Source organism: Miniopterus natalensis, chromosome 2, assembly GCF_054644295.1.
Source record: "Miniopterus natalensis isolate mMinNat1 chromosome 2, mMinNat1.hap1, whole genome shotgun sequence".
Lineage (NCBI taxonomy): Eukaryota > Metazoa > Chordata > Mammalia > Chiroptera > Miniopteridae > Miniopterus > Miniopterus natalensis.
Window position 1 is genome coordinate 92330806 of NC_142082.1, and position 18024 is coordinate 92348829.

General features: G+C 43.0%; 1 protein-coding gene across 1 annotated transcript; it reads right to left on the minus strand.

The window, feature by feature from the left end:
* Window positions 1–3834: 3834 nt before the first annotated feature.
* Window positions 3835–17617, minus strand: LOC107537721 (uncharacterized). Its single transcript, XM_016213806.2, has 2 exons — window positions 17600–17617; window positions 3835–4631 (listed from the first exon to the last, which is right to left on the minus strand). Exon 2 carries the CDS (start codon window positions 4573–4575, stop codon window positions 3835–3837), a length of 741 nt encoding a protein of 246 aa, XP_016069292.2. The 5' UTR covers window positions 4576–4631; window positions 17600–17617.
* Window positions 17618–18024: the final 407 nt, after the last annotated feature.

The window sequence follows — 18024 nt, forward strand, 5'->3', positions numbered from 1 at the left end:
AAAGAGGTAGTGATGTTACCAATTTGTTATAACTCATGTTTCTACTATACCACAAAAAAGAAGTATTACATCTGACAAAAAATAAAAATTTTTCTGAATAAATCTTTATGTCAACCAAACACCACATTATTTTGAAATGAGCAAATGCAACTTCAATTTTTAGTTAAGCAACTGCTAGGAAATGTAAAAAATAGAACATATCCTCTTACATACAAACATTACTAGAGGTTAAGACACTTTCTAGGTTTTGATTTCTTTAATTGAAAAATTAGGGGACTGGTACTAATTCTACTTAAAGTTCCTTAGAGCTGTAAAATTATTTCATTCTATCCAAAGCTGAAAGACGTCTGAAAGGTTAAAGTTGGTGGTGCATAGGCAAGCTAAATAGCAATCTCAGACAGTGAGTAAAGAAAAATTGAATTTATTTAAGGAAAAGGGGTGATGGCTCGGGGACATGCAAAGGGAAGGGCTACACAGCACTGAGCCAAAGGGTATTGGGTCTATGATGGCAGCAAAAATATACTTGGGACAGTGAGACCAGGAAGAGCATAGAAGAAGCAATAGGAGAGCCTAGGCTGGGCTGCTTTGGCTCACTGAGAAGTCAGAGAAAGAAGGGGATCTTGGAGACAGGTTCAGGGAGTTAGCCCGGGATGAGTTGTCATTGCCCATTGCTCCCCTGTTTGCAAGTCTCATTGGGTCCCTCAGAGGCAAGAAGAGGAAAGGGAATGGTGCTGGCATGCTCCCCTGAGGGAGATTGTGCACTCTGGGTCCTTTGTCCTGAGCATATTTATCTTTTTCTTGCAGGCAAAAATCATACAGAAGGGTCTTAATAGAATATTAATCAGCTTTCCAGGTATGCTCTTTCTGGATAGTGGTCTCCACCAATTAGTCAGTGCCAGGTCAGGAGGTTGTTAGTCAGTGTAGCTGCTCCTGAGGCAGCCACTGCATCACTTATCTGGTTTTGCTGCTTTTCTGGGCTTGGAGGTGAAACACAACTGAGGCCTAGATGTTATCTTTGGGAGGAAATGCTCAGGGGTCTAAACTGACTGACCAGCGATATGCTAGGGGGGGATAGGTTACCCTGGGGGTGAGGTTCTTGTTTTCCCAGTTTTGCCCCTTGCTCGGCATCCAAGGCTTTCTACCCTGGTGAGTTTCTGTACCTGGCCCATCATCCTTGCTCTGTTCATGTCTGTCTAACTAAGTATTTGGCTACATGCCAACATGTAAGCATAATCCTTACAGCAATAAGATGAATTTTGGCTCTAAATAAAAAATCAGGGAAAATTACTTAACCCATGGGCTCAGTTTTCTCATCTGTAAAATTGGGATAACAATTGTTATCTTGTGGTTACAATGAAGCTGAAATGAAGTAACTGAGTATTTAGACAAGTGCCTGAAATTTAGTATGCAAGTGATAAATCACTATCTTTGAGAATCACTGAATGGTAAAGTGCTGTACAGGGCCATAAAAATTACCCAATTCAACTCTCTGTCCCTTCACATCATAGGAGAGAAGCCTACAGAATCAGAGTCCCTTGATGCCTGCCTATATCTCTGCTTTTTCCACTATATAAATCCTCAAAAGTTAGACTGCTTTGTTTAGTGTTTGAAAAATTAAAGAATCTCTCAGCAGTGCTCATCAGGAGGTAAACAAAAGGTCAACTATTTTTGTACCAGGAAACATGAAAAGAAAATAGGTGACTGTAAATTAAAATTGAGATCCCTTGGAGAAAGGCTATTTGTTTGAAATAGGCCACCCCTCTCCCCATGCCAGTTTTCGAATTCATTACCCTTCCACTCTTCAGGGAGCCTGCTAGTGAAGTATTCTCTGCCTTAGATTCCCGGTTCCAGAGATGGCTGGTGTAGGCACCCCAGCTTGAACAGGATCCTGCAAAACAAAATCAAGCCAAAGTCCTTCAGAGTTTTTTTCCTTATCCCAGACAGAATGCACAGGACCTTGATCAAGAGGTAAAAACCCTTCCATGGGATCAAGTGGAGGAAACCTTTAACATGAGAGAATGGAGCAAGGAGGGGGTGTCTATGGCTGTGGCAAACCACAAGTAAGTGGCTCAAAGAGGGCCGGAGTTGTGGGGAAGGTGGGATAGACCGGGCAGTACTGAGGTGTGGAGGGGAGGCTGCTGAGCCCTCACACAACCTGCCATGGGAAGCCTTGATGGGGAGGTAGTGAGCCCCAAGCCCAGTCCGCTGCCCCAGCCTGCCACTTACCAGTATGGCCGCCTGCCCACTGTGGCCCCAGCAACCACAGGCACTGACTTCTTCTGTGGTGGCCTCTGACATAGTCTCCACTGCAGTCAAAGGTCAAGTTCTTTCTGACCATCCCAATGCCCCCCCTCCAAGACTAAGGCCACTTCCAGCAAGCTGTTCCCCTGCCCTGGCTCTGTGGCTGCCAGCTCCACCCCTAGCCTGGCCCTTCACGCACATCGATTATCTCACAGTTTCTGGACCAGGAGCCCAGGCATGAGTACTCCACTCATGGTCTCACATAAATGAAATCCAGGGATAAACTGGGCTGTGTTTTCATTTGCAGGCCTGACTGGGGAAGAACCCACTTCAAAATTCACTTACTTTGTTGGCAGAATTCAATTCCTTTACATGACTCAGTGCCCCATTTCCCTGCTGACTATCAGCTGGGGGCCACTCTCAGCTCTAAGAGGATCCCTGCAATCCCTTGCCATGCATCTATCTCCGTAGGCCCGCTCATAACATGGAAACTTACTCCTTTCAAAGCCACCAAGCAAGTCTAGCCTGCTTAAATGGAGTTCTACATAATACCACAGTCACAGCAATGACAACCTTTCAGTTCCCGTGTGCACTCAAAAGGGAGGGATTACACAAAGGCATGGACACCAGAAGGCAGAAAATCATGGGGGTCACCTTGGGGTCTGTCTGCCACAGGCAGCCTCAGGACAGGGCCCCTGACAGTGCCCTCTGCTCCACATCTCACACTGAGCCCCTGGAGGGAGCTTGCTTCTGAGGATGATAGATTTACACAGCTATACTTTCTCTGTAACATCGTCATTCTGACCCCCACCTTTGCCCCCCCCCAAATGTGAAGAGCTTTAGTCATATCTAGTCAAGCTGCCTTGTACTTACAGACAGTAAGACTCAGCAGGGAGCCCCAAAGCAAGGTTAGTAACCTACATGGGGACCTGAACTGGGTTTTAGCATATCTCAAAATAGGTCAGGTCTGGGAGTGAGGCACCTTTCTAGGCACAGTCACACCCAGTGCATTGCTTCCATCGAAACTTATTCTCACCCTGGCCACACATATCCTCTCCCTAGTAAGACTTGTTCAGACTTATTCAGTCCTCACTGGAGACTCAAGTGAGGTAGCAAGACTGGGCCCACACCTAGGAGCTTGGGGAGTCTGCCCTGTAAGTCCTACTGAAGGTTTTCCTGTAGAGAAGAATTATCTTCTCTTTATTTACAACTAATACTGGGGAGGCAGAGCACAAGTCAGTCAACCCCTTCTTACTCTTTACAGCTCATTGTTGTAAGACAATGGAAACTCATCCTGATTTAAAGATACTGGAAGAATGAAGTAGCAAGTTCAACGCCACAGGTTTCTAGTGAGGACCAAATTAGATAGCACGTGTGAAAGAACAATGAAATGTTACCAAGTGCGTCCTACCCACCCCACAGTTGGACCACCTGAGCCTGGCTATAGAGGAAGAAAACAACAAATGTTTATTTTATGAAGGAGGAAAGCAAAGCAGGTTAACAGGAGGAAGCCTTCCCTCAGACACAATGTTTACAGGAACACAAACTTCCTAGTGTGAAGGAGGAAAGACTCTCAGTAAGAACTTCCAAATATCAGTCAAGCCAAAACTTAGCACTTGAACGCCCCTTTAACAGGTAATGATGGATACTATACATGAAGAAACCTGAGCAGAAGAGGATGATCATGAAGGACAAGGTGAAGAGGGTGTAGATGGACATCCGCTTCTCCATGGTCCCCCGGATCAGGCAGAGGTAGGGTCCAGGGCAGCTATCAGTTCTGCAGTGGATAATGGCTTGGCTCACCAGTGGCAGGTGTTGGTACATGAGAAGGAACAAAAGCACACACTGTGTGCCAACCTGCAGGAGGAAGTAAAGGAGGTACAAAAGCAAAAGCATCTTCTCCTGGTGGAAATTTAGGATGGACTTCTTCGGAGAGGGGACATGCTCCTGGATTCCCACCATGGAGCCCTCCTCCACTTCACCTGCCACTGACTCCACTGATTTGACCTTGATCTGCTTATGCCGAATCTGGGCCATGAAGAATTCCATGAGGAAGAAGAGGGCCAGGAAGATAAAGAAAAAGAAGTACCAAATTCCCACTACAGGACTGCTAAAACTTTTTTCAAAACACCCAATCAAGCAAGGACAGGTGATGTTGCCATGGCACCAGAAATCTTCATGGATGGAGGACCAGGGCATGCGGACCACATACACCACCACTCCATACACAGCAATGAAGCCAAACCACAGCTGCTGCCCGATGTAGTAGCCAGATTTGTCACCTGCCACGGAGTGTAACACGGGGATCAGTCCTGCCACTGCTGCTGCAGCCATCTGCTCAGCTTCTCAGGAGGTGATGGAATCTGAGACCAGGAGAACTCCAACCACGCCTCAGGAAGGGAAGGAGAGAGAACGTAGGGTCAGAACATGAGAGTAGGTACCAAGAATCCTAAGCACATTTGAAAAGCCTGCTCAAGTTTAGATCCACCACCAGCACTCAGTTTCTTATCTTTACACACAAGCAGTATTTGTACACCCGTGGGGTGGTTATTCCCTTCTCCACGTTTCAGCCTATGTTAAAGGCTGTCCACCTCTGGACATGCCAATCACATTATAATATGTGTGTATGTCATCTCTCCTACTACATTATAAGCTTCTGGAGGTCAGGAATCAAACTTTACTCAAATTTACAATGCCCATATCATCCAGCATAGGCCATTACATATAATAAGACTTTATATGAATGAAAAAAAGAAGGAACAAATAAATGAATTTAATAATTCTGGTTGTGCCTGGCTGCTCTAGAAGCTCTATAACAATCTCTATAACTTCGTATCTTTGCCAGGAAATTTCCCAAGACTACAGAGCAAAGGAGTAGAACATCCCCTTTTGTTTTTGCACATGACTTCTGTTCCATCCACAACTCTTCAGAGGATGCCTATCACCATACTTTATTTATAATAATAATAAAAACATTTACCACTTATTGACTGCCTATATACAGCAAGCCCTGTGCTGGTAGTTTAGATACATTACCTTTACAGAAGGGTAAAACATCGTAAATATTTTTATTAGCTTAATTTGAGCAACTGTGTTTGCCCTCTCTTACAAATGATAGTTACCAATAAATTATCTTGAGGTTTAGAGTACTTAATAAATGTTTTGGGTATTTTATTTGGTAAATTATACATAATACAACACTTATCCTTTTGACTATTTTTATGCGTACAGTTATGTGGCATAAGTACATTCATACTGCTATGCAGCCATCACCACCTTCATCTGCAGAACATTTTTATCTTCCTAAACTGAAACTCTGCACCCATTAAACAATAACTCCGCATCTCCTCCCTCTGCCCAGCCCCCGGCAGCCACCATTCTACTTCCTGTCTTTATGAATTTAACTGTTCTGGGAGGTTCCTCTGACAGGAATCATATCATATTTGTCCTTTTGTGTCTGGCTTATGTCACTTAGCATAATGTCTTCAAGTTTCATCCAGTTTGTAGCATGTGTCAAAATTTTTCCTCTTTTTATGGCTGAATAATATTCCATTGTATGGATATACCATGTTTTGGTTATCCATTCATTCATTGATGGACATTTGGGTTGCTTCGCCTTTTGGAGATTGTGAATAAAGCTGCTATGAACGTGCATGAACAAATATGTCTGAGTCCCTTCTTTGGAGTATGTAACCAGAAGTAGAATTGCTGGGTAATATGATTAGTCTATGTTTAATTTTCAGAATCACCACAGTGTTTTCCACAGTGATGGTGCCATTTTGCATTCCTATCAGCAATGCACAGGGTTCTAATTTCTCTACACCACTGCCAACACTTGTTATTTTCTGGGTTTTCTTTAAAATGATTTTGGTTTTCTTTGGGGTTTTATTGCAAAATTATCATACCTAGTGCTTAAAACTCTCTTTAAAGGGTACCTGAGACTTGGCAATTTTTCTAAATTACCCCAAGTATCAGGTCACATTTGAATAAAGCATACATTGGAATCAAGAGTGCCAGCCTCCAGACTGAGCTGGCAGATGCAGGACTGCCCAGTCAGCCTGCCAAGGAGGGTGGATGACCAAGGACAAGAGCCAAGGGGCAGGTGGGAACAATGGAGCAACAATACATGTATTGAGCACTCTGCTACCAAGTAACAAGTATGCATTCATATCTCCTTTATTTCTTAGAATAACCTTATGAGCTAAATATCCTCAACTTCCAGAAAATTGAGATTTAGAATAATCAAGTAACTCCCCACTGTTATACAGCCAAGTAAATGCAGGCACCAGGCTTAGAAACCAGAATTGTTTGACTCAACATCCTGAGTTTTGGGCTTTGCCTGCTTCCAAGCTCATGGCCTGGAGATGACAGGCAAGAAAGGGGGAAAGCTATGGTGGGTCCCCTACTCTTACCTGCCAAATCTTGAAAATGAAGTGTCTGGTGTCTAGCCCACAACTCTGCTTTTCTTCCTTTAATGAAAGCTGTCTGGCCAAATCCAAGTTAGCTCAAATTAAAGAACCAAATTTCCAATAACATGTGCTGAACAAAGACTAAAAGCCCACATTCTCACTGCAACAGCTGAGTTTCTCCAGAAATGGATCCTGTCTGGACAACCTGTGTCCCTGCTTCTGAAGCCTCACTTTTTCTCTCCTGTCCTACTTAAGGCCTCTGCTCATCAAGAAACCTCCCTTTCTCACCATCTGCTCCAACTCCTTAGAATCTTCCAGCTAGCTGCCCCATTGGCAGGACCTGAAGATGGCGGCCCTGTGAGAAGCCGCAGAGCGCCCCCGCTCCCAGGCACGGACTCGATTTACTCCTAAAACCCTATACAACCAGCTTGAAAAAAACAGAGAAACACACCTGAGTGGACGGAGTGCGAGTGGGGAGCACTAAAGACACATCACGGAGTCCGGTAAGAGAAGGGGGGCGTAGGAAGGGGGAGACCCCCTGAAGCCTGTGCTGGGCTCCGAGCCCAGAGGCTTGGAGGCTGCAAATCTCCCTCCCCTCAAGAGTGCAGACGGCATCCAAGAGCGGGGATCCCACACCCAGAGTGACGAGGGGAAGGAGCGCCCCGAGCGCCCCGCGCACAGGGCAGAGGATCCCAGGGGAGCAGTGAATCCCGGAGGAGACAGCACCTTCCTAGGAAACAAAGCCTCCAGTAGCGGCTGCGACCAGCGTCTGGTGCTCTGGGTGCCGACCATGGGGAAGGCTGTCCCAAGGTCTGTGGCATCCAAGTGTTAAGGGAGCAGAGGACTGCGTTGAGCAGCCACACACAAGGACCTTTTGCCTCCCTGTGGGGCATTGTGTTGAGCCCCAGAAAGCACTGAGTCTGCCTGGCGTGGGGGAGGGGAAGAGCCCTCCCACCCTGAGCTCCTGGTGCGGAGAGGCTGGGATCTGTGACCAGCCCTGAGGGTGTCCTCCTGCCATTGAGCTCCAGGTGCAGAGAGGTTGGGATCAGTGACAAGCCCTGAGGGCCCCCGTGGTGGTGTGTGGAGCTGCCCCGGCTTTGCTGAGACTAGTGGTGCAGGGAGCTGCAGGGAGCTGACTTTGGGTCCCCTCCCACTGGGTGCCTTGGTGTGCAGGTGGTGGGATCTTACAGGGTGGACTTTCTGCCTGTGTGTTGCTTTGTGCTTTTGCAAGTTTGATTGCGGTATCGGCTCCCACCTTCCCAGCGTGCACTGCTCAGACAGACCAGCAGAGCCTGGGATTGGGGTATGCACAGTAGACAGTCTGAGGGGCAAGCCTGGTGCAACCAGCCAACCAGAGCTGAGCAGGGAGGGGCAGAGCCTGCCTGCCTCTCCTGCAGCCAGGAGCACCGCCCCCAACAGGAGAGGCACTGGTCCAGCTCACTGAGGCCCCAGACACACCCACAGGGCACAGTCCTGAGGGGAAAGAAAGAACAGCTCACAGGAGGACTGGCATGGGGGAGGGGAAGAGCCACGCCAGTGGCTCAGGGACTGTTGTTTGGGAACTGGAGAAAAAGCTGAAAAAAGTCTCTCAGGGACTGTTGTTTGGGAACTGGAGGAAAAGCTGAAAACCCCTGCTGGGGGCTGGGCAGGCAAAGGGCTCATCAGAATGTTTTTTAATCAAACCCACTGAGCCCAGGCTGCTGAAACGACCCATACAGAAAAGGCAACAGGCTGAAATCAATCTGAAGCTGCAGCAGGCCAGTGCATGGGGAACTAGAATCAGAAGACAAGGTAGAAACTGAGGAGCTGGCTGTGGAGCAGAGACTAACTCCCACATAGTGAGTGCCTGACAGCGAAACCTCTAAGGGGAGTGATACCCTGAGCTACACTTGTCATCCTGCACCCTAAAGACTCTACAGAAGACTCTGGAGTAATACCAGGAAACTACAAGGTTGCAAAATAGTTTACAATAGGAGGTGGTCCACAGAGAGCCTCAGGCCAACCATCTACCTAAGGACACCAGAGCCAAACCTAGACGGCTCCTCACATTGGGTGATACACAAGTACCTTCCAGGAGAACTGAAATCAGCATAAAGAACAGTGAGCCTCAGACAATATAAGCTGCCCAGAAAAAACTTACCTGATTAACTGTCTTTTTTTCTTCTGTTTTTTTTTTTTGGTTTGGTTTGGTTTGGTTGGTTTTGGTTTTTTTGTTTTTATTTTTTTGTTTGTTTTTTGTTTGTATGTTTGTTTGTTTTTTCTCTTTTTTCCTTAGGAAGAAGATAAAGGAGAGAAAATTTGTTTTTTCTTCTTTTTTAAACTTTATAATAATTTTTTTTAATTTTTTTTAAAAAACATTTTTTAACTAAATTTTTTCCTCTTTTTTTATATAAGAATTTTGTCTTGCTTAGCTTGTTTTTAGTTTTGTTTTATTTGCTTTGTTTTGTTTTATCCTTGCTTCTAATATCAAGACTTTCTTGATATCCCTGCTTAACAACTGGCACTTTATCATTATAACCAAGTTTACTGCTTTCCTCTATAGTTTCCACCAAATCTCTTACTGCACTCCCTCCCTGCCTGGGCTATATCTCTCCCTTTCCTCTCAATCCATTGACATAACTTTTTTTCTTTTTCTTTTTCTTTTTTCTTTTTCTACTTTTCTTTCATTCTTTTGATATCCTCCCTTCTGTCTTCCTGTCTTTTGGTTCGATTGTTAGTTTCTCTTATTCTCTTTATTGTATTTTTGTTTTCTCATTTTCAACTATTATCCTATTCCTATTCTCTCCCTTAATTTTTTACTGGCCCTTCTTTCAGAATCTTTTCTCTGCTTCAGTTATCTCCCAGTAGCTTCTCTATTTTTTACATTTTGGGTTATTATTATTTTCTAAATTTTCACCACTATTAACAATATACATTTCTCTCTCTAAGCGTAACTTTTCTTTCTCTCTTTCTTTTTCTTAAGCATTTTGTGTGTGTGTGTTCTCCCTTCACTCTCCCAGTTCTGTTTTCACATGGGTTGTTTTCTTTGTGACTGTCAAAATATTTTGTGAGATACCTCTTGTTTCCTGGAAGTTTAGTTGTGTATTGTCCTGCCTTGTCAGCACCTGTACAATAGCTTACATGATGAGGTTGAGGCTGAGACACAGTCAGCCAACCTGAGAGAAGGGTCCTCCCAAGGACTGATCAATGACAATCTAGACCCAACCACAACAAGAGAACATAAAGAAACCACAAAAGGGACACCCACAAGAGGGACACACCTAGAGCAAAGAGCTCAGAAGTATAAGGAAAACACACTTCTAGGCTCCACTGGATCCACAAGACAAAAATCCCATCCCACAAGACTGGGAGACAGCAAATATATCTAATATATAGATACAAACACTAAGACCTACCAAAATGGGGAGTCAAAGAAACAACCCCCAAATTAAAGAAAAGGAAAAATCGCCAGAAAAAGACTTTGATGAGATGGAGTTAAGCAAGTTATCAGAAACAGAGTTTAGAGTATTGATTATGAAGATTTTCAAGGAATTTAAGAAGACACTAGATGATAATATCAAGGACCTTAGTGAAAACATAAAAAAAGAGATACATACCATAAACAAAACTCAGACAGAGATAAAGAATGCTGTATCTGATATCAAGAATGCATTGGAAGGAATTAAAAGCAGGCTCAATGAAACAGAGGATAGAATAAGTGACTTAGAAGACAAGGTAGAAAAAATAACTCAATCAGAGAAGCAAAAAAGAAAAAATACTTAAAAAGCATGAGGACAGTCTAAGGAAGCTTTGGAACAACACGAAGCAAAACAACATTCGCATTATAGGAGTGCCAGAGGGGGAGGAAAGAGAGCAAGGGATAGAGAGCTTGGTGGAGGAAATAATGATAGAAAACTCCCCTAGGCTGGTGAAGGAGAAAGCCACACAAGTTCAGAAAGCACAGAGGGTTCTAAACAAGAGGGACCCAAAGAGACCCACTCCAAGACACATTGTAATTAAAATGGCAAATGGCAAGGACAAAGAGAAAATATTAAGGGCTGCAAGAGAGAGACAAGCAGTGACCTATAAGGAAACCCCCATAAGGCCGACAGCTGATTTCTCAACAGAAACTCTTCAGGCCAGAAGGGAGTGGTATGAAGTTCTCCAAGCAAGAACATGCAACCAAGACTGCTTTATCCAGCAAGGCTATCATTTAAATTTGAAGGTGAAATAAAGAGCTTGTCAGACAAAAAAAAAGGCTAACAGAGTACAGTACCACCAAACCAACATTCCAAGAAATGCTAAAAGGACTGCTTTAAGAAAAAGAAGGAATAGTGAGAGAAAGGTACATCAGCAAAAAGGGGGAAAATGTCATTAAATAAGTTTATATAGATAGTAACCTTAAATGTAAATGGAATAAATGGTCCAATCAAAAAACCTAGGGTAGCTGAATGGATAAGAAAACAGGACCCATATATATGTTGTCTACAAGAGACCCACCTGAGAGCATAAGACTCACACAGGCTAAAAGTGAAGGGATGGGATAAAATATTCCATGCAAATGGAAAGGAAAAGAAAGCTGGAGTAGCAATTCTTTTTTTTTTTCTTTTTTAAAATATATCTTTATGTATTTCAGAGAGAGGAAAGGAGAGGGAGAGAGAGACAGAAACATCAATGATGAGAGAGTCATTCATTGAGCCTGCAACCTGGGCATGTGCCCTGACCGGGAATCAAACCCCGATCACCAGAATCTTAGGTCGACGCTCAACCACTGAGCCACACCCCGCCAGGCTGAAGTAGCAATTCTTATTTCTAAAAAAACAGACTTCAGAATAAAGACCATAACAAGAGGCAAAGATGGTCACTACATATTACTAAAGGGATCAATCCATCAGGAGGAAATAAGCCTTATAAACATTTATGCACCCAATATTGGAGCACCTAAATATATAAAAAATTTCTTGCGGGACTTTAAAGGGGAGATTGACAGCAACACAATCATAGTGGGAGACTTTAACACCCCACTGTCAGCACTGGACAGGTCATCAAGACAAAAAATCAACAGGGAAACACAGACCTTAAGTGAATCACTAGACCTAATGGATTTAATTGACATTTACAGAACATTTCATCCCAAAACAGCAGAATACACATTCTTCTCAAGTGCACATGGAACATTCTCAAAAATAGACCACATGTTAGGGCACAACGCAAGTCTCTACAAATATAAGAAGATTGAAATCATATCAAGCATCTTCTCGGATCACAATGCCATGAAGCTAGAAATCAACCACTATAAAAAAACTCAAAAATATTCAAACACATGGAGGCTAAATAGCATGTTATTAAACAATGAATGTGTTACCAAGGAGATCAAGGAAGAAATCAAACTCTTCATGGAAAGCAACGAAAATGAACAGACAACAACCCAAAACCTATGGGACACAGTGAAAGCAGTCCTGAGAGGAAAATTCATAGCATTACAGGCCCATCTCAAGAAACAAGAAAAAGATCTAATGAACCATCTAACACAACAACTAAAAGAACTAGAACGAGAACAGCAAGAAAAGCCCCAAGGAAGCAGAAGGAAGGAAATAATAAAAATCAGAGCAGAGGTTAATGACATAGAAACTAAAGAAACAGTACAAAAAATCAATGAAACCAAGAGCTGGTTCTTTGAAAAGGTAAATAAGATTGATGCACCTTTAGCCAGACTCACTAAGAAACAAAAAGAGAAGACCCAAATACATAAAATCAGAAATGAAAGAGGTGATATAACAACTGACCCAACAGAAATACAAAGGACTGTAAGAAAATATTATGAGCAACTATATGCCAACAAATTGGACAACATGGGGGAAATGGACAAATTCCTAGAAGCATACAACCTTCCAAAGCTGAATCAAGAAGAGGCAGAAAACCTAAATAGGCCAATAACAACTAATGAAATTGAAGTAGTAATCAAAAAACTCCCAGCAAACAAAAGTCCTGGACCAGATGGATTTACAGGCGAGTTCTACCAAACATTCAAAGAAGAATTAACACCTATTCTGTTCAAACTATTTCAGAAAATTCAAGAGGAGGGAAAACTCCCAAACTCTTTTTATGAGGCCAGCATCATCCTAATCCCAAAACCAGATAAAGATACTACAAAGAAAGAAAATTACAGGCCAATATCCCTGATGAACATAGATACTAAAATCCTCACTAAGATACTAGCAAACCGGATCCAGCAATACATTAAAAAGATCCTACATCATGACCAAGTGGGATTTATCCCAGGGATGCAAGGCTGGTACAACATCCGCAAATCAATAAATGTGATACATCACATAAACAAAATGAAGCACAAAAATCATATGATCATATCAATAGACACAGGAAAAGCATTTGACAAAATCCAGCACCCATTTCTGATAAAAACTCTCAGCAAAGTGGGAATAGAGGGATCATACCTCAACATAATAAAGGCCATATATGACAGACCTACAGCCAACATCATACTCAATGGGCAAAAACTAAAACCATTTCCATTAAAAACCAGAACAAGACAGGGATGTCCACTTTCACCACTCTTATTCAATATAGTACTGGAAGTCCTTGCCATAGCCATCAGACAGGAAGAAAACATAAAAGGTATCCAAATTGGAAAGGAGGAAGCAAAACTGTCATTATTTGCAGATGACATGATACTGTACATAGAAAACGCCAGAGACTCCATCAAAGTACTACTAGATTTGATAAACGAATTTGGCAAGGTAGCTGGATACAAAATCAACATCCGGAAATCAGTGGCATTCTTATACACCAATAATGAACTTTCAGAGAGAGAAACTAAAAAAGCAATACCGTTTACCAATGCAACTAAAAAAGTAAGATACCTAGGAATAAGCTTAACCAAGGATGTAAAAGACCTGTACTCGGAAAACTACGTGACACTGAAAAAAGAAATAGAGGAAGATTTAAACAAGTGGAAGAAGATACCATGCTCATGGATTGGAAGAATTAATATCATTAAAATGTCTATACTACTCAAAGCAATTTATAAATTTAATGCAATTCCTATGAAAATACCAACAGCATATTTCACAGACCTAGAACAAGCATTTCGAAAATTTATATGGAACCAAAAAAGACCCCGAATAGCTGCAGCCATCTTGAGAAAAAAGAACAGAATGGGAGGGATCACATTACCACACTTCAAACTGTACTACAGAGCCACTGTAATCAAAATGGCCTGGTATTGGTACAACAACAGGCATATAGATCAATGGAACAGAACAGAGACACCAGAAATAGACCCATGCCACTATGGTCAGTTAATATTTGACAAAGGAGGCAAGAGTTTCCAATGGAGTAAAGACAGTCTCTTCAATAAGTGGTGCTGAGAAAATTGGACAGATACATGCAAAAAAATGAAACTAGACCACCAACTTTCACCATACACAAAAATAAACTCAAAATGGATAAAAGACTTCGATCTAAGGCACGAAACCATAAAAATCATGGAAGAAAACATAGGCAGTAAAGTCACAGACATCCCACGTAGTGGACTTTTCACTGATACAACTCCTAGGGCAAGAGAAACAAAGGAAAAAATAAACATATGGGACTACATTAAACTAAAAAGCTTCTGCACAGCAAAAGAAAACAGCCTCAAAATACAAAGGAACCCCACGATCTGGTAAAACATATTTGCCAAGGATTAATCTGATAAAGGGTTAATTTCCAAAGTGTACAAAGAACTCATAGAACTCAGCAAGAGGGAGACAAACAACCCAATTAAGAAATGGGCAAAGGACTTAAATAGACACTTCTCCAAAGAGGACATACGGATGGCCAAGAGACACATGAGAAAATGCTCAACGTCGCTAATCATCAGAGAGATGCAAATTAAAACCACAATGAGGTATCACTTCACACCTGTCAGAATGGCTGCCACCAACAAATCAACAAATGATATGTGCTGGCGAGGGTGTGGAGAAAGGGGACCCCTGGTACACTGCTGGTGGGAATGCAGACTGGTGCAACCACTATGGAAAACAGTATGGAGGTTCCTCAAAAAATTAAAAATGGAGCTGCCATTTGACCCAGTGATTCCACTCCTAGGAATGTATCCTAAGAATCCTGAAACATTCATCAGAAAGGATTTATGCACCCCTATGTTCATAGCAGCACAGTTTACAATAGCTAAGATCTGGAAACAGCCCAAGTGCCCATCAGTAGATGAGTGGATTAAAAAGCTGTGGGACATTTACACCATGAAGTACTACAAAGCTGTAAAGAAGAAGAAGCTCGTACCCTTTGGGACAGTATGGATGGTCCTGGACAATATTATGCTAAGTGAAATAAGCCAGGCATCGAAAGAAAAATAGCACATGATCTCGCTTATATGTGGAATCTAAAGAACTTAATAAATTGACGAGCAGAATAGATTCAATGACATGGAAGCATAGTTGAGACTGACTAAATGTCAGAGGGATGGAAGGGGCAGGGGGGTGGAGGGGGAGAGAGTAACCAAAGAATTTATGTGCATATGTACACAACCCAAGGACACAGACAATGGTGGGGAGAGTGACTGGGGAGGGGGAAGGAATGGGGGGAAACGGGTCATTGGGGAGAAAAAGGGACATCTGTAATACTTTAAACAAAAATAAAAATTATAAAAAGTTATAAATAAATAAATAAATAAATAAATAAATAAATAAATAAATAAAATCACAGAGGTAGTAGAAGTAATTCCTAGAAGAAATGGGCTTGCCCAGCTGGGCTGGGCATGCCTTGGCTGTTGAGCATCGACCTAGGAACCAGATCACGGTTCGATTCCCAGTCAGGGCACATGCCTGGGTTGCAGGTTCGATCCCCCATTGGGGCATGCAGAAGGCTGCCCATCAATGACGACTCTCATCATTGGTGTTTCTATCTCTCTCTCTCCCCCTCTCTCTCTGAAATCAATAAAGACAATTTTTTTTTAAAGAAAAAGAAAAGAAAGGGGCTTAAGAAACAAGTTACAGAGGCAAAGGAAGGGCAGACCTTAGGGCTTGGGAGTGAGGAAGCTAATGGTAATGCACCTGGAGGGGAGGGGGAGGTAAAGGGAAAAGTACCAGAGAGCCCCACACTGTCCTAAGGGTTTTAAGGGCAGAGTTCTAGGGGAGGTCCCAGGAGAAGATCTCAATAGAATACTTAGTAGCTTTCCAGGTGTGATCTTTCAGGGTCAGGGTCTCCACTGACTGATTGGTTGGCACCAGGGCAAGGGGTCATTTTTCAATGCTGCTGGTCCTGAGGTCAGCTATGGCTGGTTTTGTTGCTCTTCTAGGCCTGGGGCTGAAATACAACTGAAGCCTAGATGTTTTCTCTAGGGAGGAAAGGTCAGGAGGTCCAAATCACATGACCAGCAATATGCTAGGGGAAGAAAGGTCACCCTGGGGGTGAGGTCCCACCCTACAATTGTCCTTTGCTAGGTACCTGGAGCATTCTACGCTGGTGACCTTCTGTACCTGGCCCATTGTCCTTGCTCTGCTCATGTCTGTCGAACTTCCTATCACAATTTCAAGACCAACTTTTGATGAGAGTAGGTGTTTCAGAGGACATTTCCTCACTCCCTCACTCCAGAGGTATGCACATGAGCCTGAGCACAGTGAGGGGCAACTGCCACAGAAGCAGATCAGTCAAAAAGCAGCAGAGGTGGACATTCTGGGTAGGTGGGGGAGGTGGTACCAGTTTACAGTATCAGAGTGGAGGAAGGCATCCTGGAAAGCTTCAAGTTGCACCATCCAGGTGGTTAAAACTCATCAATACCACCTTGAAAAGGCACAAAAAAACATGGAGTTTGTAACACCAGTTTACTAAAGGACTATTTTGTTCTCTGTGGTATCCCTAGGGCCTAGAGGAGCTGAATAAGTAAGTAAATAATGCCCTGGCTAAGTGGCTAAGTTGGTTGTGGCATTCCAAATACCACAAGGTCGAAGGTTCAATTCCCAGTTGGGGTACATACCTACATTGTGAGTTCAATCCCTGATTGCGGCAGTATGAGAGGCAATCGATTGATTTTTTTCTCTCACATCAATGTTTCTCTCTCTCCCTCTTCATCTCTCTCTAAAAAATAATCAATGAAAACATATCCTCCAGTGAAGATTTAAAACAAAAAAAAGTAAGTAAATAAGTAACAACCCACTTGGATCAAGAAAGGTGTTTAAAATGATATATTTAATAATGCCTGGCTTGAATTACATAAAACCATGCCACACATTGCTCCAGGAATAGACCTGATCACCAAGACCCAGGACTTAGGACAGAAGGGTGTACCCTGAAAAGTGGAGGGCTTAGACAGTAAGTTGGTGTTTTCTGAAGCAGCGGCCAAGAGAAAAATCCTAACTCAAGTATCTACAGAAATTACAGTGGGGGTAATAGAGGGCTGATGCCTACAAGACCCAGAGGTGGATCATCAAGGGGAATTCTTTGTGGGGTAGAAGCTGTGGTGAAATGAAAGAGCTAATCAATACCCCAAATTTAAGAGCCAGTAGGTGCTCACCTGCTAGGGACACCCCCTTGAGCCACTGAAATATTCAGGTGGATCATCTCACCTGGACAACTGATGGTTTATAAAGAATCAGGACATTGAAGGTATGTCACCATGTTGCTGTGGACATGTTGGTGTTTTCTGAAGCAGCAGCCAGGATCCAGCTGCATATAGGATCCAGCATCAAAAGATAAAGAAGTGACAGTGCCAAGATTCACCTTGGGTGTTGCTCCACCCTCATAATGCACACACAAGGCCAGGACCCAAATGGGCCTTCATCTGACCAATGATAATGTATAGGTCTCACAGCTATATAGTAGGTGTGAGCAACAATATATCAGAACCACATGACATATAAGCAAACAATAGGCCATAACTAACAGAGACCATTTTCATGGCATCACTGTCATATTTGAACAGATACTGCTGCCCCAACTGTAGTGGTCCTTACCAATGACCAAGGGTTAGTGGTGAAACTACAACTATTCCTCTGATGGAAGAAATTATGTCTCCATTCTTGATGTGTAGGACCAGCTCTCCTTCAGGACACAACCGGGACTTTCTCCACATCATACCATCTATAGGAGGCAACAAAAGTAGATAAAAGATGGAATAGACTTCCAGAGAAGCAAATACACACAACCACCCCCAATCTAAGTCAGAGGACATGCTGTCAAAGCAGGAAGAGCATATAGGAGCCATCAACAGGAAAAGGGGAGTATCCTCAATTCAACCTTTCCTTAGTGCAGCTCAACATGGAGAGGTGGACATAGGGCTGGATGTGCATGTTACTCCATTGAGTACTTCTGTTTTCATTTCAGCAGCAGTGACTATGGGGTCCATGAGTCTGGGGCCCAGCACCCTGTCTGAGGGAAT